Source organism: Syngnathus acus, chromosome 8 (genome assembly GCF_901709675.1).
Source record: "Syngnathus acus chromosome 8, fSynAcu1.2, whole genome shotgun sequence".
Taxonomy (NCBI): Eukaryota; Metazoa; Chordata; class Actinopteri; order Syngnathiformes; family Syngnathidae; genus Syngnathus; species Syngnathus acus.
In genome coordinates this window covers 6,524,627-6,552,371 of record NC_051093.1, presented here as the reverse complement: position 1 = coordinate 6,552,371, position 27,745 = coordinate 6,524,627, and the positions used below count along the sequence as shown (strand labels likewise).

Sequence of the window (27,745 nt, the reverse complement as noted above, 5' to 3'; positions counted from 1 at the left end):
TGGCGATGGATTGACATCCCACTACATGTGAGGAAAACGGGGGAAGTGAGATATGAGTCCGCAGAGCAAAAAGTTTGGAAAATCATGTTGGCAAATTTGTATTTTTAGGCATTTGAAGTTTCCAAAATCCATTTACTCTTCTTGGAGGGAGTACTCTGTATTATCAGCCTCATTTTTTTACCTGACTTGACCCCGCAGAATTACTTTCACTCACTTTTACGTCCTGCTGAACGGGAGGAAGTAGCTGAAATATTTCATCAAAATTTTAATGGACTCTGTAACTAATGTCATTAGCATGTTGAAAATGTCCAGTGTTGCTAGCCTAGCTAGATGCTAGCCACAAGTATGTTTGCACAGCACATTCATTTCAGATGACAGATGGTTCTGTAGGATGAACTTTGATCTCTTGTCAACATATCACGTTTCTTATCAGCATCATTACACAGCAACTCGTGTTTTCTCGACATGCATTTCTTTCGACGCGATCGCAGAAACCTTTTTCCCCTTTATCGAGGAAGAAAAAAACTAGCAAGGAGGTGCAGTCGTCCTTGAGAAGAGATGAGAATCAACACTGACAAAAAAAAATCTGCACAGTTGCACGTATACACCCACGCAAAGGAAATCGCAGGCAACCGCACAATCATTGAGGCTTAACAAGAAGCTCACTTGTGAAGAAACCTTGTGGAGGCTGCGTATAATTCAGGCAGCAGCCATCTCATTTAAACACCCTTTTCCTGGACAGGTGTGGAGGAAAGGAAGAAATCAATTTGCATGGTTTTTGTGCTCATGACTACAAAAGAATTGGAAAAACAGTATTGGGAATATTGCAACCTTTGTTTATCATGTGTTAGGAATTATTTGATTTCATGCGTAAACAATTTTGTAACATTTGTTGATTCGAGCGTCAGCCGACAAATAAAACGTTAGCTCATTAGATGCGGATGCACATGGTTGCAGGTGTCTGTCTCACACACATGCACGAACACACACAGCTTGGACGGAAATAGAATCGCTTTCTGCCCCAGTTATGCCTTACAGGTCTTCTTAAAAGGGGAAATGATACTCAAGTTCTCGTCATTTGCATTGCGCATTTGGATCATTTATTTAATAAGGAATCAAAGGTTTTGGTCACATTTTTATTTGCAAGACCTTTGGTATTGCCATTTCTTGCATCATTTGATCAACTTCCCCACTTCACTCTATCGTTTGAGAAAATCCACACGTTGACTTTGATATTATGTTATTGATTTTGAACATTTGGTGCAAGTCTGCACAAGATTGCTAGCTTCTGATATGAAATGTTGACATTTCTCTCTGTGTGCAGGATCCGAGGGCTAAGCACAAATTTAAGGTCCACACCTACTCCAGTCCGACTTTCTGTGACCATTGTGGCTCTCTGCTCTACGGCCTCATTCACCAGGGCATGAGATGTGACCGTACGTACCAACACAAATTAATCCATAAAAGTTTTATCACCTTTGACGCTTGGTCCTGGCTAATGAAATGGATCTTGTCTGTTACAGACTGTATGATGAACATCCATAAGCGCTGTGTGGCCAATGTGCCGAGTCTGTGCGGTACCGACCATACTGAGAGGAGAGGACGGATTTACATCACTGCTGAGATCAAGACTAATGTGCTCACTGTTACCAGTAAGTAGTGCTCTCAGCAAACGCTCTGGCGCCCTCTACTGGTAGTTTTACTGCAGTTCAAAATGTCATAATGAGTGTTAGAATAAAAAAAAGACTGGTCTGCTTCCTGTGACGCAGCTCTGCTTACCTGTATTTATTGATTAGGCAGCATGGCATGACATTTCTCATTGTTTTTTAATTTATTTTCAACAGGAAATAATTCAAGTAATAACATGTATAGTTAGGGTTGAGTAAACTTTATGCATATGTTGAACTGGTGCAAAACCGCTAGATGGCAGCAGAGGTTTATGATGTAGTTGCTCTGTCTGAAAGTTCCAGTCGAAACCCATATAAAAAATATTGTATGCGTTTTAATAACACCGGTTAACATTGAAGATTTTTTCATTTATACAAGTCAGAGATGCGGTATTTTTTTTTGCTCTGATTCCAAAACCGCCCTTGTTTTGTTTTTTTCTCTAGCACATCAGGTTAATAATGATATAATATGTATTATAGTATCTCATTCAATCCCATGACCTATTTATAAGGCCTTTCAGAGTCCAGTCTTTCAATCCCAGGTACTTATTGATATGTTTTCATGTCGTCTTATTTTTAGGAATTATGGTAAGAAAAAAATGAATTAAGGCTTGAGTTAAGCACCATTTTCCCTCCTGAAATATCATAGGTATGTATTACAATGCAAGATAAAATCTGATTGCACAAGCTGTTATTGGTCAAACTTAAAAAAATAAACATGAAAATGTATCACAAACAAAATTTTATGCAACAAATGCAGCTTGTTACCAACATTACTTTGCAGTTTGCAGCGTTTTTGGTGCAATATTTCTTTGCATCCACAGGGGTCACTAAGTCCACATCAGCTGCTGCCAACCTCAATGCAGTGTAGCAGCTTAGAAGCGCCTGTAAAAGCACCAGAAATGGCCCGAGCACCTCATCATGGCAAAATGCATCAATGCCAGAGAACTCAAATCAAAGCAGCAGACATGAGTGAAAAGGAACACATTTATTGATCACTTTTAGGTCACTCGGGGAGAGCAAAGCTGAGTGTTAGTGGCAGAACCGCATCTGTGAAGATGGAGGGCAGTCAAGCATTTGGGCTCAAGGACACAGTGACCAGCAGGGGGAAATGCACTCTCAATATTGTGGCTTTGGGAGTTCTCCTCATTTAGTACTCCGGCCATGTCACCCACAGAACTCGCAGGCTCATAGCGCAATATGACATCAGAATGGCATTTAGGTTTTTTAAAAATGTATTTTTACCGGAATTCTTACAAAAAAAGGTAAATGGTACCGGTATTCAATTTACACTGCAGCTCAATCCCTGACACTGACATACAATATATGTAAATAACATTTAAATACACGTTAGCACCCTTATAGTGTGGTATATGGGCAATCCCATTTCATGCATTAAAAGAAACAAGAGCCAAGCATATAAAAGACACACACAGACTATTTACTGCAAGAGTCCTATGAGACTCTTTGGCATGCTAGCCTCTTTATAGCCAGAATTTGCTGGTCACTTTAACAGGCATCATCTAATATTTATTAACCCACCCCCCTCCCCCCCCACGGAGTGCACGTATACAGGACAATCAAACATCTTTGTTTTGCAAATCCTAAAAGTACATACAATGCTAAAGTAACTGCGAATTTGCTTCACCTTTTAACAGACGCTCCAGTTAAGCATTTTATTTTCGCCTCTTCTTGCCGTTTTATTGTGGATGGTTTTAACAAGGAAATCAAATGGGCACTTGACACAGTCGCGCCACTAAAGACCAAATAACCCTCTCCCAAATTCCATCTTGCCATGGCGAACGAATGAAAGAAAAGTGCCGTAGTAAAAAGAAAGGGAGGGATAAATAAGCAAAACAAAAATTCTACTTGAAACAGTGAAACTAGGTTTGGATGATTTCAGAATTTCTTTGAATGTGGGCTCGAAAAACTTTGCAACAAAGGTCAACGTCTGTTTTCAAGGCAATGATCCCACTTTGTTTTCCCCCTCCAGACAATCGACAAGCACAAAAACAGACTGTTAAATGATGTTTAATGTTGCATGTGATTACATTCGGCGACTGTGACAAAAGCATAAGTGGTAAACCTTTTCAGTTATTTGCTTTCTCAAAATCAATTTGTTGAATAGAAATTGTAAATGCAAAGGCTTGGTGAGTCATTTTCATGGCTGATTTACAAAAAGTGTTCTCTTGGAATAGTTTTTTTTCCATTTTTGTATGAATTTCTTTCTTTTTCCCTCCCTGCAGTCAAGGAGGCCAGGAATCTTGTCCCAATGGATCCCAACGGTCTATCAGACCCGTACGTGAAGCTTAAACTGATCCCAGATCCTCGCAGTGAAAGTAAACAAAAGACCAAGACCATCAAGTGCTGTCTCAACCCCGTCTGGAATGAGACCTTTAAATTGTAAGCGCTTTTTTATTTTTGATTTTTCTTATTTTTATTTTTAAAATTTGTTTTAATTAATTTTTTTTATTTTATATTTATATATAGGATATATATATTTATTTTTTTTTTTAACACCATCCTTGATCATTTTTTTTTTTTTTATCCATTAATTAGAGCTGCTTGGCCATCTCTGCCTTTCTTCTCATCTGCCTCCATCAGTCTCTCCCAACCCGATGGGTTCCCTCCTCTTTCATCTTGTGTTCCTCATTTAGTCTTCTCGCTCGCTCGCTCGGCGCCGTCTTGTAAAAGCATCACATTACGCGCCGCTTTCCAAGCGTACGTAACCGCTGGCGCTCCGATAACAACATCTGGCGTCTTATATTAATAAAACCTGGCTTTTGGGGTTGTTTCTTGCCGTTGAATCCAGTTGTGTTTAATAAATCATCATCGCCGCTTTGGTGTGTTATATATTGGAGCACAATTTTGCATAAAGTATATTTGCATGGATGTATTTGGAAGATCATGGCCCACCAAACTAGATGTTTGTTTCTCTTCAAGCCACTTGAAGGAGTGCGATAAGGACCGCCGCCTCTCCGTGGAGGCGTGGGATTGGGACCTGACCAGCCGCAATGACTTCATGGGATCTCTGTCCTTTGGCATCTCGGAGCTGCAAAAACAAGGAGTGGATGGATGGTGAGATGGAGGAGGAGGAAGAGGAGGGAGAGTGAAGGTGACCTTGTTCGTTAGTGCGCTGTCGGAGAACTACTTTGGTTTGGGCTCTTGCGATTGTGGCGACATCCCCCGTGCCGAAATCTTCCCTCGGCCACTTGTTTTCTCTCTTAGCTTTCTCTCTTTCTCATCCCTCCTTTCTGCTGACACGACCGTCAGGGCTTTTAATGAGATGGCGGCATTTGAGGCAAAATGGTGGTATCGAGACGCTGTAGGCACTTTTCAATGACATGAACGTAACATCTGCTTTTGCAAGCTAAAAAAAATTTTTTATTATTGGCCTCTGCGGGAGGCGTCTTTTAAAGAGCGGAATCTTTCCCAAAGCTTCATTTTTATTTCCAGTGTGTCTGTCGGGCGTATTGTAATTTGTTGTAAATGTGTTTTTTTTTTTTTTTTTAAGAATGATCGTGACTTATTGAGTTACAGTAAAAAAACAAAAAAACTTGTAAGTGAAGGAGTAGTAAAAAAAAAAACATTCCACCAGTAGATGAAAATGATCAAAGTAAAATACGATGTAAATAATTCAAGGCTTATATGACTATTATTTTTCAAAAGCAAAGGCGTATAATTGACTGTGAATTTTTGGAGGTTATCTAGCGAGTTGTGAGGAGTCCAACGTGGCATCAGTAATGGACTAAATGTGAAATTGTCTCCTATCGATTGTGCGCAATGAGAAGTGTCTTCGCTCCTCTGTCAGGCTTTGCGAGATTACCATGAAGGAGAGGGAATTGCGAAATAATGAGCCGATCATTCTTTCACACTTTAAATTGGCGTGCTAACTGTCGGCAGCCCCGGCCTAATGGCTGCAGTTAATGTCTAAATTGTATCAACTAATTGGGAATTGATTTAAGTGGAAATATGCTCTGTCCTCAGGTTTAAGATGCTCTCCCAGGAAGAAGGCGAGTACTTCAACGTTCCCGTTCCGCCGGAGGGGGAAGAGGGCAATGAGGAGCTTCGGCAGAAATTTGAGGTGGGCCTGTTTACTACAGCCCAGTGTGTGTGTGAGACACTCTCTTGGAGAGCTATTAGCATTTGGCAGCCACACACTTACCAGCCAGTCTGGCACACTGCAGGGGAGTGTGTGTGTGTGTGTGTGTGTGCACAAATGAGTGTGTGTGTGCGAATCTGATCACAAGGCCATTATTAACACATTGGGCACAAGACGACTGTTGCTTCGTCGTCCTCCTCTCCGACTGCCAAATGTCACGTCGTCGCTGTTTGTTGGTCTCACTTGCGGTCGTCCACCATCGGTGCAAAAAAAAAAAAAAAAATGAACATCACAAAACGGTATTAAAAAATGCACACTGTCTAGCTAATGTTATCGTTGATGCTGGAGTAATGTCTTGTGCGGAGGCCCCAAGGCGCTCCAAAGTATGGCCTCGGAATTTTCCCTTGCCATCTTGTGTTAGCCAAACATGCTATGGCGAATCCAGCATCTAAAATAGAATTAATTATGCTCCTTGCTGACCCATATTCGGGAAATGCTTCCGCACACTCTAATTATTTTTACAGAATTATACGGCATGTTTAGCTTATCTGACCGATGTGTCATTGAGCATCGCACGCTACACACACACACCACTGTGGTCCATTTTGTGAAATTTTCATAAATGCTACTTTTCACGGTGGGCCACCCAAGTACAAGCAGCCCCAAATACGTCAATAAATTGCTGTGTTCAATAATGGATCAGATTGGTCTTCTCGCAGGCCAGTTTGATTTATGGAGAGCACCTCGCCAGCCCCGTTAAATGTTCATCCTATGCGCATTGCTTTATTTCACCACTTCTTATGGCTTCCTGCCCGCTCGATATACATTTCCTGCATGTCTCGCTGCTTCCCCTTCTGTTCCCGATGTTTTCCCCTCCCGCTCTTTGGCTTATCGCTTTTGTCCTCATTGCCCTCCTGCGAGCTTCTGTCTCTTTATCTGTTTTTCTTTCACTCAGACTCTTGAAGGTCATGGTCCTCGGACACGCTGTGCGGAACAGCACCAGGCGTGGGTGGGGTGGGGGGGCATCGTGCATGCACCAAGGGGGAAACAGCGAGGGGCAAATTGCTGCAGTTTACTGGGATTGTATTAGTTCTGCATTTACATGAAGGGTTTTAATCCATCACTATGGAAAAGCTGGCTGACACACCCTGGTCACTTTATTAGGAACACTTCAGTGAGTAGGTATTGAAAAATAATTTTTTGCTCCAATCCGAATAATCTTTTAATGTGTTATGTTTATCCTCTTAAAGACGGGGGTGTCGTGTTCTTACATTCGTCTCTCATCCCAATCCAGAGGGCAAAAATTGGTCCGAGCAAGAACACTGAAGGCAAATCGGCCAACGCCGCCCGCTTCGACTCCAACGGCAACCAAGATCGCATGAAGCTGTCCGACTTTGAGTTCCTGATGGTGCTGGGAAAGGGCAGTTTTGGCAAGGTGACTTTTTATTTTTTATTCCTTACTTTCTACTTTACTTCTATGATCCAGAATGGCATCAAAGCTCCATACAAAGTGTTTGGGGAAAGGAAAGCAAAGTAGCGGTGAACCAAAAAGTCTAAGCGAGACATCCAAAGAATCAGTCGTGATCAAACGGAGGTAGAGAAAGAGAAATGAAGGGAAAGGGACTAAGATGACGTGACAAATACTGAGCGATGAAAGCGGAGAGACAGATGGGCGTGTGGTCGACGTGAATGAATTTTAAAGAGCAGGTGTATGAGAACAGGCTGAATGGAGCGACGTGAGAGAGCAGGCGCAGGGACACCTTGGTAGCTGACGTGAATGAATGACAATCAAGGCAAGAAAGCAAAACTGAAAGGGAGAGAGAGCACGGCGACCAAAACAGCGGGGAGAAAGTGACACATAGGCAACGAGAGAGGGACAATTGACTGTTTTAGACCTTGGATGCCTGTTTCTATGGCAACAGGCACCACTGTGCCGCCTCGGTGCTGAAAGCCGAGTCGAGGGTCTCGCATTGTTGGAATGCCAAATATGCATCGAGAACAAACGCTCGCGTGGATTCATGAAAAGCACAATATGTGCCAGCCTCTGATGACGCACAGTTTGTCCAATACAAGAATATATTTGATTATATACTGGTTAGTTTTGAGTAATGTCAGAGGTATTGCTGTTGAATATGAAAATGTTAGATTCATCAATTCACCGCATAAACTGTTGAATTACTGGATTTTTGCTTCAAATAAAAACATTGCATGAATTTTTTTGTGAGGAGCTGGAACGGATTAATAGCATTTTCATTCATTTCAATGGGGAACGCTAATTTGACATTGGTAGTGATGCCATGGAACAAATTAAACTTGTGTGTCAAGGCAGGTATTTGTATTATTCAACATATAGTTTTAATAGTGTTCACCAGTATCAAACAGAGGTGAGATGAATTAATTGACGGGACAAGGTTATGATAAAACGATGATGTTAACACTGGCGCACGATCAGTCCGTCCCCTCCCTCATAATCGACAGGCGGACACGAAATTAAAGCTGACAGTTCCGACTAATGCAACGCGCCGCCGTGTGTTGTAACATATTGCGCTATGATGCACTGCAGTGTCGCGCAGTAGATTGTGCTTCTCGCCCGCTTTCCCCGAGTGCATCCAGCGTGCAAGGTCAGCAGACGGAGCAGCGACTGTGGCATCATTTACGACACTTTGTGACCCCGGGCCTACCTTTCTGTCAAATGACCCTGAACAACTTTATTGGCTAAAACAGCATTGACGCTGTACTGTAGCAACACGCCGCCATTAAATCAAGTGTACGAGTCAATCTGGAGCGACACTGCTCCTGCTCTGTTCCCCCCCGGCCCCCCCACTTAAGGAAAACTTGTCCTTGCGGCTGAGCAAAATCAGGTTCCAGCCAGATGGTCGTCGTCCTGTTGACACCAGATGGAAAGCCACTCATGGCTTTGGTGACCGGATATTATCAACCTCTACATATGCAAAGTTCAAGTGCTTGCTGAACTTTTATGCTAAAGATCATATACTGCATATTCTTGAACTGTGGCCGCCCTCAACACACACACACACACACACACGGATAGTGTGTCCATCTGTGCGGCACTCCCCTGTAGGACCCAAAGCCTAATAAACCCTCCATATTACCATACCTGAATATTTATAAGGCATAAACAGCAAATCTGATAATTCTCTGATCTCATAGGTATCATGAAGTAAAAGTCAGTCAGAGCTTCCGAGAAGTGCATTAAACTTTTTTTTTTTTTCCCCCTTTTCTATGCTAATGCACGCAACAAACATATTAGACGGTTTAAAAATGGGAAAAAAAATAAAAACAATTGGATTAAAGAGCCTCCATTGAGGTTCCAAAACTCAATTAGCCTTTTGGGGAACACACACACACACACACTGTTCTCCCTGTTAATGGAAACTCTGCTGTGTGTTTAAAATATTCTGCTTTTCATTGTCTCTTTTCAAGATAAAACACGCTCATGCTTATATTGGTTTGAGACTGATAAGCGGCAGAGTTTAACGGAGTAGCTTTAGACGTTAAATGCTGATAATGCAGTTTAAATTGTCGTCCATTTAGAAGACTTTTTTTTAATTTGGAGTTAGAGCACTGGCATTCTGCTCTTAGTTTACATTCATTCTGTGATTATTTGTCAAATGTTAATTTTTTATTTTTTTTGAATGATAAAACTGTCAGATTTTGCACTTCTCTTTTTAGGTGATGCTTGCAGAGCATAAAGGGACCGAGGACCTGTACGCGATCAAGATCCTAAAGAAGGATGTGGTGATCCAAGATGATGACGTGGAATGCACCATGGTGGAGAAAAGGGTGTTGGCGCTGTCGGGAAAGCCGCCCTTCTTAACACAACTGCACTCCACATTCCAAACCATGGTAGATTATTTCCTTTCATTTTGTGCGTGCATGCTTCAAACTATTTCTTAATGACTCTCAGTTCAACTGTGATACATAAAACAAAATTAAACATTATATACCGTATTTTCCGGACTATAAGGCGCACCGGACTATAATGCGCACCTTCAATGAATGGCCCATTTTAAAACTTTGGCCATATATAAGGCGCACCGGACTATAAGGCGCACCATTAATGCATGTCAGATTTTTCATCCAAATCAAATCATTCTCCAGTTTATCTTTTTTATTTCAACTTCGGACGCAACAAATTACTTTATAATCACAAAATAATGATCCATAGTCTTTTTGATTCATGATTCATAGTCTTCAGCGGGCCACTTATGATTGATTTCATGACACAATGCTTCGGGCCAGTTTAAATTTAGGAATTTGGTCCATATATAAGGCGCACCGGACTATAAGGCGCACTGTCAGCTTTTGAGAAAATTTTAGGTTTTTAGGTGCGCCTTATAGTCCGGAAAATACGGTAATTATAAATTTAGATAAACCAAACCAAATAATCTCATCGAACAAATTTGCTACCTTGATGCTAACATATCATGGGAAACACCATAGACAAGCTAACAAAATTAGCATGCATGTAATTTGAGACCTACAAATAAAAATTACACAGCTACCAAACAAGGCAGATTTTTATTTTTTTTTTTCTGAGGTGGTTTTCATTTAATTTAATTTCCAAGGCTAGGCTGTGACACCGCCACTGGACTCTGACGTCTTTAACTACATCTCACAGCCGTAATACACGAGCCAGATCCACGGCGGAGTCGTGCTCATCCCTGTGACGTATAATCCATAATATCGCTCTTAAAATGAGTCAACAGAGGAATAAATATAGCTCGGGAACGCCGCCGCGCTCAACTCGGAGAGCACGTCATTTACGTCCTTAATATACGCGGAAGACTTTCATGTGTGTATTGATTGGTGAGACTAATGCGCTTGGACGTGCACTTGTAGTTGTTGTTCAAGGCAAATTTCGATGACGCACGCGAGGGCGCGCACAGAAAAATGGAGTGTGTTAATCCTCTGCATCACTAATTCTCCACGCAGTAGACGGCTTCCCTACATACTTCCACCACGCTCATATTTATCGTCGGCTGTAATGTGTCGTCGTATAGTTTGATCATCCGAGCGCTGTGGAAACACACAATAAGCTCACGCTGCACAAAAATGAGAGTTATGGAATAATAGTCAAGCTCACACGACGACGTGAAGACACACGGATGCCGCGCACACTGGCCCACGTAGAAAAATCTTTATTGGCAATTTCTCCTGCTAATGGAAGACAATGGCATCTGAAATTGATGTGACTGTGTTGCCTCAGTTGTAGAAGAAGTCTTTATTGGTCCATTTTCGCTACAAATGTCATCCTTCTATTCTCATGACTACCGTTTGACCCCATCACCTTTCCTATCTTTTTTTTTTTTTTTTTGCATTTTCCCTGAACCCTGTTTTGACCTGTATATTTATTTATTTCCTTCTTTCTTGCCTTTTATTTATTTTTTATTTTATTTATTTATTTTATCTTCCATCCTCACTGCTTTCTCACGACAGGACCGCTTGTACTTTGTCATGGAGTTCATCAATGGCGGCGATCTCATGTATCAGATTCAGCAGGTCGGCAAGTTCAAAGAGCCCCATGCTGTGTGAGTAGACGCAAAGCGCGCACAAAAAAAAGATGACTTATGCAAACTGTAAAAAAAAATAATAATAATAAACCATCCAGCTCTCGCGTGTGAACTCAAACACCTCGCGAAAAAAGGCAGGAAATAATGAATGTTGCCGGAGAGATCTGTGATGTCAAGTTGAACCCAACCACACTGACGTATTTAACAAGCTAGCTGTCAGCGAGGCTAACGTTCGCCCTTCATGTGTTTCGTTAGCCATCCGTCTCTTTGGGCCTAATTTACAAAAGGTTTGTGTGTGTGTGCAAAAACTTGATTGTTCACCCAAACCTGGCTCAAGCAAGATTGCGTCTACTGAATTCTAAATTGCAAAATTCATTTTGTGCATTCTATTTGGGGATTGTCGTAAAGCGGGCCCTTTGTCTGACAACGTGATGAATTCTTCAATGGCTCGTCTTTCATCCACCATATTTGGATCCGTGCTGCCTTAAAACGTCTTTTTTGCGGGGAAAAGGATAAGGTCACGTTAGCTTTGTGCGACAGCCATGGCCCTCCGGGGTGTCATTCTGTTCACAGATTAAGCGCTAAATAGGCTGTGCATATTCGTCACCACTTTGCACGCACTCAAAATGTCTCCTGACGTCTTTCACGAGCGCCTTAGCGACAAGATGTCGATTTGTGCGCGGCCTGCAAAAAAGAGCTTCTCATATCTGGTTGGCTGCGGGGGTCAGTGTGTCCAGACTGTTGATCTTATCAGTTGGCCTTGAAGAGACAGCGTTGACCTTTGGACAGACGCGCACGTGCTCGCCCTGTCCTTTCCATCAGCTTCTTTTTTAATTACGCCTGTTTTCTGTTCATTTGTAGATTCTACTCGGCGGAGATTGCCATTGGATTGTTCTTCCTGCATCAGAAGGGCATCATTTACAGGTAACGGCCATAGCGCAAGACAAGAAATCCATCACGTTTACACTGACCCGTCTAGACGCATTGACCACGACATTAAGTAACGTCAATCTCGAGATAGGTTTGACCACAATCCTTTAGCTCGTGCGTCTTGTTTGATTTTCTAAACGGACAATTGGGCCAGATGTGTGGTGGGGGGGGGGAAAAAAGTGTGCATGAAGAATGCATGCAATTTATTTTAATAATAAAATATTTTAAGTTGTATTGTTAATCATGAAGTTAATTTTTTGCAAATTAATTAAATTTGATTGTGTCTGTATTTAGCTTTTTATTATGCTCATCATTTTTTAATCCACAATAAATCATTCAGTGAGTTAAGGAGTTTTATTCTGAATTTTAACACAGAGACCTCAAGCTGGACAATGTGATGCTGGACAGCGAGGGCCACATTAAAATAGCCGATTTTGGCATGTGCAAAGAAAATATGAACGATGGAGTCACCACCAAGACTTTTTGTGGAACACCTGACTACATAGCACCAGAGGTAGACTTGTTTGCCTTTACTGATATTTACATCCTGACTGAAGACATTTTGTGTCCCAATTACCCTCGTCTTTGTTAATTAATACCATAATGATCAATCTTTATCTTTCAGATCATAGCTTACCAGCCTTATGCGAAATCGGTGGACTGGTGGGCCTTCGGAGTTCTGCTTTATGAAATGCTGGCCGGACAGGTGCGTATGTTTAAGTCAGAAAAGAACAAACAGTCAAAGAAAACAATGTCATTTTAATAAGATAAGTTGTAAAAATGAATTTATATTCATAGTTCCCCCCCCCCCCAAAAAAAATTAACACTGATGCTTTTGTATCCTGTAATATTTGACAGTGTAATGAGAAGTTGAGTTATGAAATTACATCCCTGAATGAGTTTTCCCCTCATTCGGGTATTAATAATTGTTAGGAGATGATGTGATTGTTTAAATGCTGCACATCTCATTTGGTTGGTTGTATTCGGAGATTTTTTTTTTTTTTTGGTGTTGAGGTCCACTGTAATTTGGTATTAAAAAGTTCAAATCAGGAATATGTAGGGTTTTCCATTTATGTGGCAATACTAGTGATAAAATATAGGTTAAATAAAATGTGTTAACGTATTCTGCGTTTGATTCGTACCGCAGCCGCCGTTCGACGGCGAGGATGAGGACGAGTTATTTCAGTCCATCATGGAGCACCATGTCTCTTATCCCAAATCCATGTCCAAGGAGGCCGTGGCTATCTGTAAAGGGGTGAGTGTGCACATTTTCACAATTTCTCTATTACCCACCGAGCAAGGTCCCTCCACCACACGTACAGTATGTGAAAGGAGAAAAAAATTGGAAGGAGATGGCATTTATTTGAGAAAGGCAAGAAGAGTGGATAGAGAGAGCGAGCGAGCGAGAGGGACATCAAAATTATCTGCATAATTAAAACCATTGTGAGGGAACATTTTATGTGCAATGAAACAACATTGTTCGCTTTCGCTATCTGTCCTGCTTCCATCTCTCTGTCATAAGCGCTCTCCTTCACGTCCTTCTCTCTGCCCGCTGCTCATTGTTTTGTTTTTTTTCTTTTCTTTCATTGCACATCCTCTAACACACGCACACACACACACACTGCGGTGCACTAATGAAATGGCTCGAGCTGTGGGAACTCTTCAGAGTAGACTGGACAGTTAAAATGAAGCTGCCTAACTGGGCTGGACCACTTCTCAAGCAAAATAAGGCCCATCAATACACACAGCCTGGATGTTGTCTTCGACCTTTTTGCCTCACTGACCGTGCTAAATTGTGAGCACACACATGCGCGCACACACTCTTTGGCCACGGACCAGGTAATCCCAAGTTTCATCGATATTCAGCATAGTTGAGTGAAACTCTTTTAGTTCATGAAATGCATACTGACCGTATATTAGATACACTTCTGTAATTTTAATGAAACATAACAAAACACATTTGGTCGCCAGAGTGGATTTTTTTTTAGGCTTTATCAAATTTACTAAAACAGGCTGCTGCATATGATTGAAAAATAATGTATTTGCCTCGGGAAAGTAGCACGTCGCTCGTTTGACGTGATTATTTTTAAATGTCCTGTTCCTAGGAACGGTAAAAATTGTAATCACGGGGTAGCTCATGTTCTTGTTAGTCAGAAGACCGTGAACAGGGAGTTCCTGGTTTGGAAATATGTACGTACAAACACATCGTCCTTATAATTCGTAAAAATATTTGGATGATATTTTATGAATATTAAACAAAAAATAGAGGCTTCAAAAGCATCAATTATCGGATTGGGCAGGTGTACCTAATGAAGTGTCTCATGAGTGTAGACACAACATGACCACTCGCTGCACAAACTTGAATCCTATCCACGTATTCTCATAGCCAAAGCCGCTTGGCGTGCTTTTGCTAGCAAATTGATGTCAACAATGTTCACTCTTTGCAAAAACAGACCCACCCAAAATATGCACACACATTTACACACGCATCTACAGGCCACGTTATGTATTAGTGATGATTACTGGGTTGTAGTGGATCACCATTGAAGCGTGAAAGCTCGCCTCCGTCCGCCCCCACAGATCCCACCGCGCCTCGCTAGCAGCGCCCGGGTTAACGCGCCACGCGGGGGAGACGACTTGAAGCCTGACATGAGATTTCCATTTGCAAGAAAAATCACCGTCCGAGCTGCGTTTCTCAGAAGTGAAGACAACGTGTAAATGTGATCGCAACAAGCCCCGTCGTATTATTGTTTTGCTTATCGGAATCCGCCGCGAGCAGGTGCAAGGTTTTCTGCTCCACCTAACACATCAATTCAAAGATTGTGTCATTGGAACTTGTGTATAGGTGGAGGAATTCATGTTTTTTAAAAAAAAAAAAAAACTAAAATTGTGTAAAAGGAATGATCAAAGATGTTTCCACTCCCCTGATTCTATCCGAGCCGCCATCTATATTTTATTGCCAGCAATGGACCACACACACATGCATGCTAACAGAAGCACATACGCTATGTTCTATAGAAACACGCTGTTACAATATTCAACTTTACAGCAAAGACTAATTGAACACATTTGTTCCTATACACCAGGGGTGTCAAACTCGTTTTTTTCGCGGTCCGCTTTGTAGTCATAGCTTCTTTCGGAGGGCCATTATGACTGTCAACCCAAATAAATGTATGAGCACCTCATATTATATACCATAAAAGCTACAAAACAAACTGACAAATAACTCCTTTTCGAATCAGATGAGTAACTGGTCAAATATTTAAAAAAAAAAAAAAAACAAGATTATCAAAAGTGAAGACAATTTGCAATTCTAGCATTGACACACGATTTTGATGCACAATTTGTCTTCGCGGGCCATATCTGGTTCCCCGGGCCTTGACACCTGTACACAAGTGCACGCATACTCTCGCACCATCACATGACATGAGATTGACTTTTGATGAATTGGAGCAGCACTAATGTAGGAAATAAGATGTAGCTGAGAATATCATAATGATTGAATTGTTGGGAGGTAAATATATTTTGCAGACGTCAGCAAAATGTTATGTTAACGCCGCCCAATATGTCCAGTATTTTCACTACATTTGATGACTCATCAAAAAATATACAGATGTCATCTATCAGCAGGTTGCCTGAGCACAATTTTATCTCTCAGCCTTCCTACGGTCCAGAAAAAAAGAGAATGGAAGCAGCAGCGTGTGTAAACAATTCCTTTCTATAATTTTGTGTTGATTCACGAGACTGCGCGTCTGCCTTTGTGTGTGCGTAATTGACTGACCCGTGAAAAATGTTATTTTAGTTCTAATGTAATGAGCTATGACTGCTGCTCCTCAGGGAGGCACACCCCAGCTACACACAAACACACACATCAGTGGCCGTGTTGACTTTCTGAAGGTTTTGCCTGGACAGACGTCATAAATGCTCTTTAATTTTGCCCGAGGGAATACAAACGTGGTAAAAAGACGTGGCTGGCTTCGGGGATGCTTGCTCACTTAAGTTCATAGAGAAAGAAAAGGACTGATTACCAGTGGCGGAGCTAGTTTTTTTTTCGGGGGGGCCGGGGGGGGGCCATGGGTATTAAATCGGAGACCTTTTAAGATACGAAATCTTGTTTGTGTTGAATAATAATCCAGAAGGTGTGTAAAAGACCTTGAACAAAAAAAAAATGTATGAGGCAAATAACACTTGAATGTCAACAGCTCCAAACATTTCAACCAAACAAGACTGAACAATGCACCAGACAAATCCTGCAGGTGCCATGAGAGCAAGCAAGCTAATAATCCGCATTCTCTTCTTCGCTCTGTCTGGACAGTTGATGACCAAGCATCCGGCCAAACGGCTCGGCTGCGCTCCAGACGGGGAAAGAGACATTCGGGACCACAGCTTCTTCCGCTACATGGACTGGGAGAAATTGGAGAACAAGGAGGTGCAGCCGCCATTCAAACCTAAAGCTGTAAGTTTGACCCAATGTGACAAAAGTGTCATCCTAGTTTGATCTTTTTCAACTCTGAGCTCTCCTCTGTCACTTTACACTGTCTCTTTTCTCTTCTTTGAATGGGACAATCACAGGTAAGTCAAGATCATGGTTTTTGTTTTATTTTAGCCCGAATAAGTTCGCAGTCCATTTGATGCAACTAGTTTGTCAGATGAGGTCAGTTTGAGTTTAGCGTCATACTCCGGGCAAAAAAGCGGAGAGGATACTAGTTGGACAAAGTGACCTAAAACAACCTCGTATCAGTGTGTGTGTTTATTCTCACTACGATAAATTGACTTGGATCAGAATTAGCAGCCCGATGATGTCACGGTGACTCGGACACACGCGCCATTGTTATGCACGCACATACTCGCGCAGCCCGAAGCCTCGCTGCTGGTAAAAGGTGTTTTTGACTTGTGTTTTTTATGCGGCTGTCTTGACCTGCTGTTTTGTGTGTTTGATTCTACAATTGTATGTGTGTTGTTGCAATGTGGGAGGAACCTTTTGTGTGTATATATTTGTGCAAACGTGTGTGGGAGCACGTTTTTGGGTGAAGTCTTGGTCCCGCTGACATTCACAAGGAACTCGAATGTTTGTTGTCTAGTCATTTCTCTTGTCCATTAAATATTTAAATTAGTCACTTAGTGAGGAAGGGTTCTCTTTTTAGGAATATTGTTGCTGCTGGGCAAATGACTGAATAATATTTTTTACGGCACTCGTGCTTCTTGTTTTTTTTTACTCACCAGCCACTTTAGTCGGAACTTGAAAAAAAAAAGGCAAGGCAAGGTGTGCCTATTAAAATGCTGTGGTTGTCTCGCTCACATGGCTGACAGTTGAGATTATTTATATAATGCAAGATTTTGGTGTGTCACATGTGACTATGGTTTGCTTGAATAGTAGATTTGGAGCGAGGATTAAACATTCTGACTGACAGGTTGGCTTTTTGACCCCCACAACTGTTGATGTGGCGTGGCCTGCTACTTCCACTTGGTCTTCATCTTTTGTGGCCATTCTTCAATGTTCATCCTTCCCACCACAACATTCCGTCCATCCATCCATTCATCCATCCACTCGCACATTTTTTCTTTGTCCAATTCTTTGTGTTCACAGTTGAATCACGTTTGTCAGTTTTTTTTATTTGCATGCTCACAGGCTCAGTCTCAAATGAAACCTACCCTGGAGTGCACTGCACCTTGTAACGGAAACTTCTCAATTTGCCTTGATGCAAACAAAACAAGTGACACGCTTTGAATTGAATAGAAGTGAGATGAGGACGTGGTAAATTTGCACGTTGTCCCATCTGGTTGCCCAAAGAGTTTAAAAGGCAGGTAATTAGCCGAAAAATACCATTTGACCTCGGTGTGTTGCCCATATTTCCCTAAACTATAAACACGGTGGCTTCATTTCATTTAGCCTTCAGAGATACACAGATTTAATGAGTTTTGGAGTTTTCCTCTGGGTGACGTTGTCAGAGGATATCGTATCCTTGTTTTCTTAATTAAAGCTAAGCGCAGTGATGGAGACGCACGCAGAAAATTGCTTGTCTTAAAGCCCCCGTGAGGCGTGCTGTCGGGAAAATATCATTTTTAAGTTAATAACTTGTTTCATGCACTTAGAGGGCGACACACCTCCTGGGCTTAAAAGCTTTTTTTTTGGGGTGGCTTCTTATGGTCACACTGACAAAGTAAACAATAACTTTTCTTGTAAGTTCACATAAGTGAGTTTTGGATTTGTCACTTGTCTGTCATGGAAACACAATTTAAAATGGAATGTATGTGCACCTCCACGGGGTATTTGAGACTTAAGTGGCCTTATGTTCAAAATGAGGTTGAATGTGTTTCAAATATTTGGAAACAAGGAACTTGTGTTCCAGTGCTGTGCTGGGATTAATTTGAGTGATCTTTTATCACTTTAAATGTACAGTGGTACCTTTACTTACAAAGTACAGTGTGTGTGTGTGTGTGAACTAATTAACTAATTATTCTACACAGGATTTTTGTAATTATTTTACTAGGTTTTAATATTTTAATATTTATTATTATTATTTGGCTTTTTTTTACTTTATTAGAATCATGAAATAAAATTTTGAGGTAAGTTTGGTTGGACCTGGAACAGATTAACGGTGTTTCAATTCATTTCAATGGTGAAATTTGATTTGGTTAATTTCACGAGAGTTTAAAGTCTGGTCACGGAACGAATGAATAAAAGAAAAATGTAAGTCAAGGTACCACTGTAGTCCAGAGTGATTCAAATCCCCAGCAGGAGTAAACTGGAGCACAGCCCAAAGTAGGAGAACTTATTTGAAACGATGTTCAAGTGATGTCATTTCCCGCCCTACCTGCCACCCCTTCTTTTGTTCCCCTCCTTGATCCATCCATTCTTGTCCACCCCCCTTACCCCCGATCCGCCCTCCCGTCCCTCCCTCCTCAACAGTGTGGACGGGACGCTGAGAACTTTGACCGTTTTTTCACGCGCCACCCGCCAGTGCTGACCCCTCCCGACGACGAAGTGATTCAGAACCTGGACCAGGACGAGTTTCAAGGATTCTCTTTTATCAACTCCGATTTCCCTGGAAGCGTTCCTACTGCCCCTGACCCTGCCGCTGAGCAGGCTTGATTGAAGCTCATTTATGGATATTGGGGGACACACACACACTCGCACACACAAAATCTACTGCATACAGAACATGCATGCGAGTCTCTGCAGGTATCAAACCTGGAACATTGCAACCAGTCATGTGCTAGAACACAAACAAATTAACACATTTCTTGCTCACACTGCATTTTATAGGTCCAAATAGATTTATTAACAATTTACTGGACATTCTGATGATCTGAAAACGCATTACAACTGTTTTGGCCAAAATAGTTGCGTTTCACTGCATTAAGATGATTTTTTTTTTAAAGTAAATGTTTAATGTACTTTGGGGAAATAAAATGGAGTAAATTCAGCAAAAAAGAATTCTGTTTAATAAAAAAAAATCCGATATCTACTCACATGCAGTGTGAACAAACTGTGTTAAATAAATGAATCATGACATACACATAGACAATAACATACATGGGTGCAAAAAAAACAAAACAATACATGGCAGCATTCAGAGTGTTTGATGTTAATTTTCTCTCCCCCGTCTCCTTCCTTGGCTCTTCTGGCACTCTTGAGTTTGGCTTGCAATACTGGTGTGCTCCCTTAAAGCGTCGATATTAATCTTAGCCACTGTATGTTTTTTCTTATCTATAATTGGAATGCTTGATCTTTTCGTGCATGAGTTTCTATATCAGTACTATATCAATCAGTTGGACCCAGGCATTGTATTTTACTGTCATGCCTACTTGCGTGCTCTTCCGAGATCATGATGGTAAAATATGGTTTGAATGGTGTGTTCGATAGACAAAACTCCTTTTGGGGTGGGGGGACTCGCAGTTCCTTTCTTTGTGTTTGACAAAAAAGCATGGTCGCCAACACTTGTGTACATAATATATCCGGTTTCTGTGAATGGATGAGAATGCACTTTGCATGCCTGACCTCTCGGCTCAACGCCTGGCTGGCTTGTGTTTGTTTGTTTGGACGGCCATATTGGCTCCATCTTGCTTGGTATGGATCTGACTTGCTGCTCCACAGCTGGTGGAAGAGGAAAGCAGTCTGAATGAATGTTTGCACGTCATTCGCTGAGGTGGAAGCACCGAAGGGGGGGGTTGATGTGTTGTGACAGTTTGTCGTGTTGCCTAGCGACGAAACTTAAAAGACGACGTTTTAAGTGCGCTGTGTGCATGTGCAATGAAGGTGTCCGTTCAAACTGCAGCAGCACAGAATGGAACAAGTCACACAAGCACAGTCATGTTTGTCTTTTTGTGTTTTGTTCAATTTAGCAATAATCTCGTGGATACAAGGTGGTATTTGTTACCGCACTTCACTGGAACTTCTTTTTCACTCCAAACATTTTTACTTGAATGAATTCATCTAGTATCATTACAGCAGTACGCTGCAGCTGATCATTAATTTTTACTAAATGATTCATAAATGTCTGTTTTCATTGACAGACTTAGCCACTAACTGGCCACAACGTAGTCTACTTAAGCTCAAATTAGACTTGGTGTTATATAACCCATAATCGTAGGACTGTCGTGTTTTATTTTGTAAATGTAAACAAGATGCAAGATAGACTGTGCAATTGGTCCCATTGTGGCTGGTCAGTTGAAAGGAAGAAAATATTCTTATTAAATCTTGAAATATAGATGCAGCTAAAAATGACCGTTAATGCATCTCCATTTTTATTTATTGTACGTGGTATCCTGTATTATAAAATAAACAGTATCAGAGTTAAGTGCATAGAAATGTGCACCCGTTGGTCAGTATTGTAAAGGTCACAAGATGTGTTTGCATTTTTGAATAACAGCGATGCAAAAAAATAATAATTCCTGCATGAGAAAAAATGTTTTATCATTGAGGCTTTACAGTATTTCCATGTAACGGTGCTTTATGTGTTTTAGTCCACAGCGCTTCAAATGTTTGAAACAGCTCTTTGGTGTGGAATGAAAGAAAAGGCTTTTTACGTGCCAAATTTCGATAATTTTACAATACAAGGCTTGCAATAAAAAAAGAGTTAGTCCTGCGCAGGAGAGTTGTCATGTGTGCTTTCATAGTGGTCTGCAGCCTTTTATGCTGCTGCTTCTTCTTCTCTATGTGTATTTATTGAGCTGGTGCAACATGCAGTGGAGGAGCCAGATTAGAGTGATGGAGGCTGACAGATGGGGAGTAGACTGGAGAGAGGAAGGGAAAGAGACCAAGAAGAGGGGAATGCAACAATGAAGGAGGGAGGGAGGGAGCGGCAAACGGAGCAAGGCGGGCGGCTACGACAGGCTGTGCATATTTCATGGCTGCCACTTATCATAAGAGCCTTTCCTTGATGGGGGAAGCGCAGGTTTGATGACTTCAAGGAAATAACATGCACAACACGACCTACATACACACAGCCCTGCTGAGCCACTAAAGCCAGTCGCTAAAGTACAGTGTGGAGTCTGTAAAGTCAAATATGTTTTAGGGAGCGAATGGGTTCAATGAATCTACGATTTGGGGTACAGGAAGTTAGGTTTGAATGTGTTTGATGCGGATAAAACATTCATGCCATAAGAAAATAAATGCCCTCCTCCAAAACTAAGAAATGCAGGCTCTGGATAACACTATGGCAACAGACACACCTTTGTCTTCTCCAAGGTAAAGTATGGACTTGTGTTGTTTTTGAAATAATGCTCGTCGACTAAAATATTACACTAAGATTTTGAGGCGTCAAAAAAAATTTTTGTTCGTTTGGTCTTCAGTGATTAAAAAACAATTGATCAATATTTTATCGTAAAAGTTTGCAAGTGTGTTGTTTTGATCAAACATAAATGATAAATCAGTCTGCTTTCATGAAATTAGAATTTTTTTTAATGCTTCAATGTGATTTGGAGATAATTACTACAAATTGAAATATGAGACGATTAATCTGATAATCGAATTTGTCAATTAATCGATTAATTTTGACACCTCTAGTTGTGAATGAAAATCTGTTTACACGATAATGTTGGGGCGCCACTATTGGGGTGGGTGAAAGTCATTTTGTCATTCATGATGCAACTGGATTTAATGCAAATGATTTTGAACAGCAGCGGATGCTGTCTAAAGTTTGTATTGGCGTGCTTGTCATAGCTGTTGTACACAGTAAGCCGCTGCAGCTCCGGAGCGTGTGATAATTAATTCCAAATGTTGCGGCCCTAAAAAAATGAAAGCCAGTGGCTTCGGCACAAAGCAGCCAGCGCTTATCAGCCCAAAACAGGTCAGCGTTCGATACCCGCCTTTCATTCACCCTCCTCTCCTCAGTGCCTCCCACACACACACACACACACACACTCGCTGCTAATCCTCTGCTTCCTGGAAAGTGATGGCGGGAAGCAGGAAGTAGAAGGACGACTCGGAGTAATGACTCTCCATGTAATAATCCTGTGAGCTTGTGGTTGGGATGCGGGTTCTATCGCCACATCTCCACCAAAGGCCACTGATATTTATCTCTGCTTTTCTTCCTCCTCTCATATCGCCATCATTCTGCCTCACAGCATTAAGCAACATTCAAGCGTGCTCAGATGGAACATATTAGGAGCTGCCCTACATGGCTGCCAGCTGGGTGTGTGAGCATGTATGCATGTGTGTGTGGTTAAAGTTTTGAAACAGAAGAACAGAAAATTGATGAGCTGACACTTTTTTTTTTTAACAATATCCCTGCAGGATAAACAGGATACTGTATATACAAATAACTGCCATTTATTTACAGTCATCCAGGTTCAAGGGTATAATTTTATTTATTTTATTTTATTTAGTCAATGTTTTTGATTAATTTTGTAATTTTCTTCTGGCTTTTTTGGAACCTTTCATTCTCATAATATAGTTCTTAGAATATTAGCCTAGCTTTAGCTGTTTTTCAATTTCAATCTCTTTGGAGGATGCCTGTGTACCTAATGTAGTGTCCACTTTTCTTCTCCATCCCTGTCCGCTCATCTCATTTTCATTTAATCATGTTTCCGTCCACGTTCACTCTCCCTCCACATCGGCCTCCTCTCTTCTTCACGTCACATTGCAGAAAACCCGACGGGACACGTGCAACTTTGACAAAGAGTTCACCAAGATGGCCGTCGACCTGACGCCCACAGACAAGCTGGTCATCATGAACCTGGACCAGGATGACTTCATGGGCTTCTCCTACACCAACCCGGATTACGACGGTCCGAACTGAAGCCCGAGCGGAATGTTGACGAGAGAGGTGACACGTGCTAGGCCAGTCCATTCAACACATAAATGGTATCGTCCAACTCGACTTGCACAATACTCTGGTTACCAAAGACTTTCAAAGTATTGTGTAAACTTAAAAAAAAAAAATGTTTATAGAAAGGATGACATCATATTGAATGTAATAATAAATATGTTAATAGTCTTAAAATGTTAATTGGGTTCCCTTTTCCCATTCCGACTATATTGTAATAAGAATAGAGGTTAACTGCATTGCTGGGCTTTTTACAATGTCTATTTCAAAATGATAATGCATTCACAATGTGGTCGAGCAAAAGTGTAATATGACAAGGTCAAAATGAAAAAAAAAATTACAATAGTTTTACATTTTCATCGTATTAATAGCTCCTTTGGTTTTACGATACCTGCGAAGAGATGACAAAGTGTCACCCAATGTAGTGAAATCGTCAATCAAAATCCATTGCGAGACATTGAAGTGCTGCCTCCACAAGTGAAAACACACGTCCCTCGTTTTCTTTAGATTGCTGCGGGTTGCTTTAGATCAAGGAGTTGCTTGGCCGTAGCTCGCTCGGGTCACCATGGTAACAAAATCCATGCTCAGAATTCTGCAGTGGAAGGGGCGGGGCCAATGGGGGCTCATTTGCATGAGACAGAACCGCCCCTTTTAAAGCAGACGTAGTTCAGAGAGGCCAAAACGGAAGAAGTTCCTTCATTGGTGTTCAACTTTGGAGCTTCTACTATATCAAATTGAGCCAACTTTAAAGTAGCAAGATGGAGAAAGTTCTCGTTTGGGGTGCCAGTGGATTTGCGGAAACGGAGCTCTGAGCATTTGGGCTGTTCCCTCAACTGCCCACATCAACCATGACTGTGCTCATTTGTGCATCTTGACCATTGTTGCCTTTTTCAATTAGCGGTCATTCGTGGCACTTTGGAAGTGCTGACACATCACTGAGGAAAATGCCTAATGAGGAAACTTCTTTGAAGCATTTTGCCTCCCATCCCCCCTTTAATTATTTCCATTTGCTCGGTAATCCTTGCTTCTGTGGAGGCCCACTGGGGAGCCGCAAATGATGTGATGTCAAAAGGTTGCGGCGGTCACCAATCGGGCCCCGCACAGCGGCTGAGGAGATGCTTTGACAACTCCCAAATGAGCCATTTTGCAAACAGCAATAACATCAGCAAGGTTGCTGATTCCCCTCCCCCCCCCCCCCCCTCCCAAACACATTTGTGCGTGCGTGCATAAATATATGCAGATATTGAATAACTGACGTTTGGAAGATGCAAAATATGTGTGGATTCAAGGCCATGTTCTTTCAAATTCAGCAAATCTGCTCTCCGACACTTTTTACAGCGGACTGCCAGCACGCCCACTGCACTGCACTGCAGTTGATCCACTCCCGTACTGTACTAGCTTGATTGAGACTCGGAATTATTAAGTGAAGCGTAACAAGGCGAACAATGATGTTCTCTCCTGGAGGCGCAAGGAACACTGCGGGTCTGATGCACACACTTAGGCGCATGCAGGCACACACACACACACACAGTTTAATGCATACTTCTAAACCTGAACACATTTCTTTACTGCCCTGTTTAGAATTATTGAAGAATATTTTTAAAAGTGATCAAGACACTATGAGATTCTGATTGTTTTGCAAAACTAGACTAATTGCACATCCTCTCCAGTAGGTGGCAGTGGCGTTCCCGTTATCAGTTACGGGGGGAATATCGAACACAGATGAAAAGAAAGGCAGAGTGGTTAAAAAGCAATGTTAAAAATAAACACGTTAATGTTATTTCTAGAGTTATACTATGCATGCATGTGTTTTTTCTCTCGTTCATATCTTGTACTATATAAGCTGAATCGACCCGCTGTAAAATGTCGATGAACTGATGGTTACGTGTTCCATATATTGAGAATGATCATACATTCTGTGCTTCTTTTTGTACGTGGATCCATGTTATTAGAGATTACAGTTTGTGTACATCTACAGTGTAGGGTAAGAGTCTTCCATTATGATAGCTGAAGCTACACATTTTTAAGATAATTATTCTGGAATTGCTGTCGATTGAGATATTATGACAAATTAGCAAACAAGAAGAAATGTTAAGTTCCCCATCCGCGTCTTGTTTTAGCTTTAGCTCAACCTTCTTTTCCTCTGTGCGGTGGTCTCAGTGAACCTGAACTAGTGGCACCTTTTTAAATTTCCCCTGCCCTGCCTCACGTGTTTTGATTTCGGGCTAGCTGCTCATGCTAAATGCCAAGTAAAGATACTGCAAATGAAAAGTAGAAGAATGTTTTGTTTCATGGTTCACCAATGAGAAAATGTGTACTGTTGGTGTTTATGGTTGTAGAATAATAAATTATTGTGAAAGGTCACGTTTGGGTTTATTTTCATTTTGGTGGCAACTTAATATTGGTCCTCAATAACATCGTCACTTTTCAGCATTCAATAAGTTGGACTGATGATCAGCATCTTTTGGTGAGTATGACATATTTCTATTTTACTGTGTCATTTGATAAATTTAGATTTTTGCTCCGAGCAACACAAATCCTTACCGATTTGTGTAATCAGAGCACAATTCAAAATTTTGTTTTCTAGGACATGGTGCACACGGCAGATAGATGACGACTTGATGGAAGATTGAACGGACGGTAAGTGTGTAATAAGGAGATAAAAAGAACAGCAGGTTTAATTATCTTTGTTGTTGGAAATTTCCCCCGATCAACTTAAGTGGGAGCCACTACTAAAATACAAATCATCTCGTTTAAAGCTCTTCGGTAATTGGAGTGTGAGGCTGAAACCCAAATATGCAGCAAGAGCTCTCCACCTGGAAGCAAGCTTAGCGTGCAACATAATATAGCAGATATTTCTCTGTACTATCTGCAGAGAGGAACATATTGGATCATTATTGTGTTATTAGGAAAGGGAGGGGGTGGGTTATATCTTCCAGCATATTGGCAATAATAAGGTGCACCTGCTTTGTGGTACGCTTCATTGCATCGGATGGAAATAACAACTCCTCCGCTACGTTGCTACTGCTAGCAAACAGATATTTTTTTAACCTTCATTTTACCTGTAAAGGTACACATAGTTGAATTGTGGGCGGGGCCAATGAAAAGCGGCATTGGGGAGAACGATGAGAAAGTGACAAAAGCGAAAGAATCTTATTTATTTCATTCAGCGGATCTAGAAAATGCTCAAGAGCATGACGGAGAAGCTTATTGGATTTACTTCACACTCTGGCTCGCACTCGCCCACACGCACACTTTGATGAAGCACAACATAGGTTGTTTCACTCCATCACACATCACCGTTAATTCACTCTGCTCTTCCGCTCTTAATCAATATGTCAGTCTTGTGTCTAATCACACACATTTTGCATCTTTACTCGACTGTATTTCTTCAATTACCGTTTTTTTTCCATGTATAATGCGCCCCCATGTATAATACGCACCCTAAAAATGGCATGTTGATGCTGGAAAAAAGCCTGTACCCATGTATAATACGCACCCAAATTTTGACTCCTACTTAAGTCCGTAAACGTAAAATTATTTCAGAAAAAAGATCATCTTTGGGAACAACCGGATGTTATTCTGCCCGTCAGTATCACTGCGCATGCGCTAGCAAACTCAATAGCAAAGAAAGGTTTCGGATTTGTGTAGGGTACATTGTGACAGCAAACGAGCAGGTGATCGAGCAAGCGTCTGATACGAGAGCATTGTGTTCGTATGGAGCGTGTTTGAAGTGAACAGCAGAGAAGAAAGCGCATCTGTAATGGCGGCCTCCGTATGATATCCGGATTAAAAAAATAAATAAATAAATAAATTGTACCCGTGTATAATGCGCACCCCAGATTTTAGGACAATAAATTAGTTAAATTTTGCGCATTATACATGGAAAAAAACGGTAGTTGCCGGGTAAACCATTTGAAGAGAAACAACAAATAGACCGCTTCTTTGTATAAGTGTGTGTACTTTTATCGTTTGAGGAATCGAGGAGAACCGAACATAAAAATGCTTTGTTTTAATTGAGTTGGACATTTATTGAAACGTACATGTGCAGAAAATAGTTTCTTGAGGACGTGTCTTTGGCTATGAACGCCATAAATCACAGCGTTGACATATTAGCATCATGCCAGAATCATGCCACACATCACCATATGTTTGCACTATTGCCTGGAGTCATCCCCATCTGGTATAACACACACACACACACACACACATTGAGCTGACTGCACACACATTTTTTTTCAC

General features: G+C 41.3%; 1 protein-coding gene across 2 annotated transcripts in view; it reads left to right on the top strand.

Annotated features, from left to right (window-relative positions):
- LOC119125342 (protein kinase C beta type-like) overlaps window positions 1-25,867 on the top strand; it is a 39,437-nt gene extending 13,570 nt beyond the window's left edge. The window contains exons 4-17 of one of the 2 annotated variants that reach the window (XM_037255704.1): window positions 1,325-1,436; window positions 1,524-1,652; window positions 3,914-4,070; window positions 4,611-4,745; window positions 5,655-5,751; window positions 7,064-7,204; window positions 9,463-9,636; window positions 11,230-11,321; window positions 12,165-12,227; window positions 12,609-12,747; window positions 12,859-12,939; window positions 13,381-13,488; window positions 16,549-16,689; window positions 23,324-25,867. In XM_037255704.1, coding sequence (XP_037111599.1) covers window positions 1,325-1,436; window positions 1,524-1,652; window positions 3,914-4,070; window positions 4,611-4,745; window positions 5,655-5,751; window positions 7,064-7,204; window positions 9,463-9,636; window positions 11,230-11,321; window positions 12,165-12,227; window positions 12,609-12,747; window positions 12,859-12,939; window positions 13,381-13,488; window positions 16,549-16,689; window positions 23,324-23,476 — 1,722 coding nt within the window. In that variant the 3' untranslated portion in view covers window positions 23,477-25,867. Of the gene's footprint in view, window positions 1-1,324; window positions 1,437-1,523; window positions 1,653-3,913; window positions 4,071-4,610; window positions 4,746-5,654; window positions 5,752-7,063; window positions 7,205-9,462; window positions 9,637-11,229; window positions 11,322-12,164; window positions 12,228-12,608; window positions 12,748-12,858; window positions 12,940-13,380; window positions 13,489-16,548; window positions 16,690-19,143; window positions 19,662-23,323 lie in introns of those variants that run through there. The other variant, XM_037255703.1, reaches the window with a different exon arrangement.
- Window positions 25,868-27,745: the final 1,878 nt, after the last annotated feature.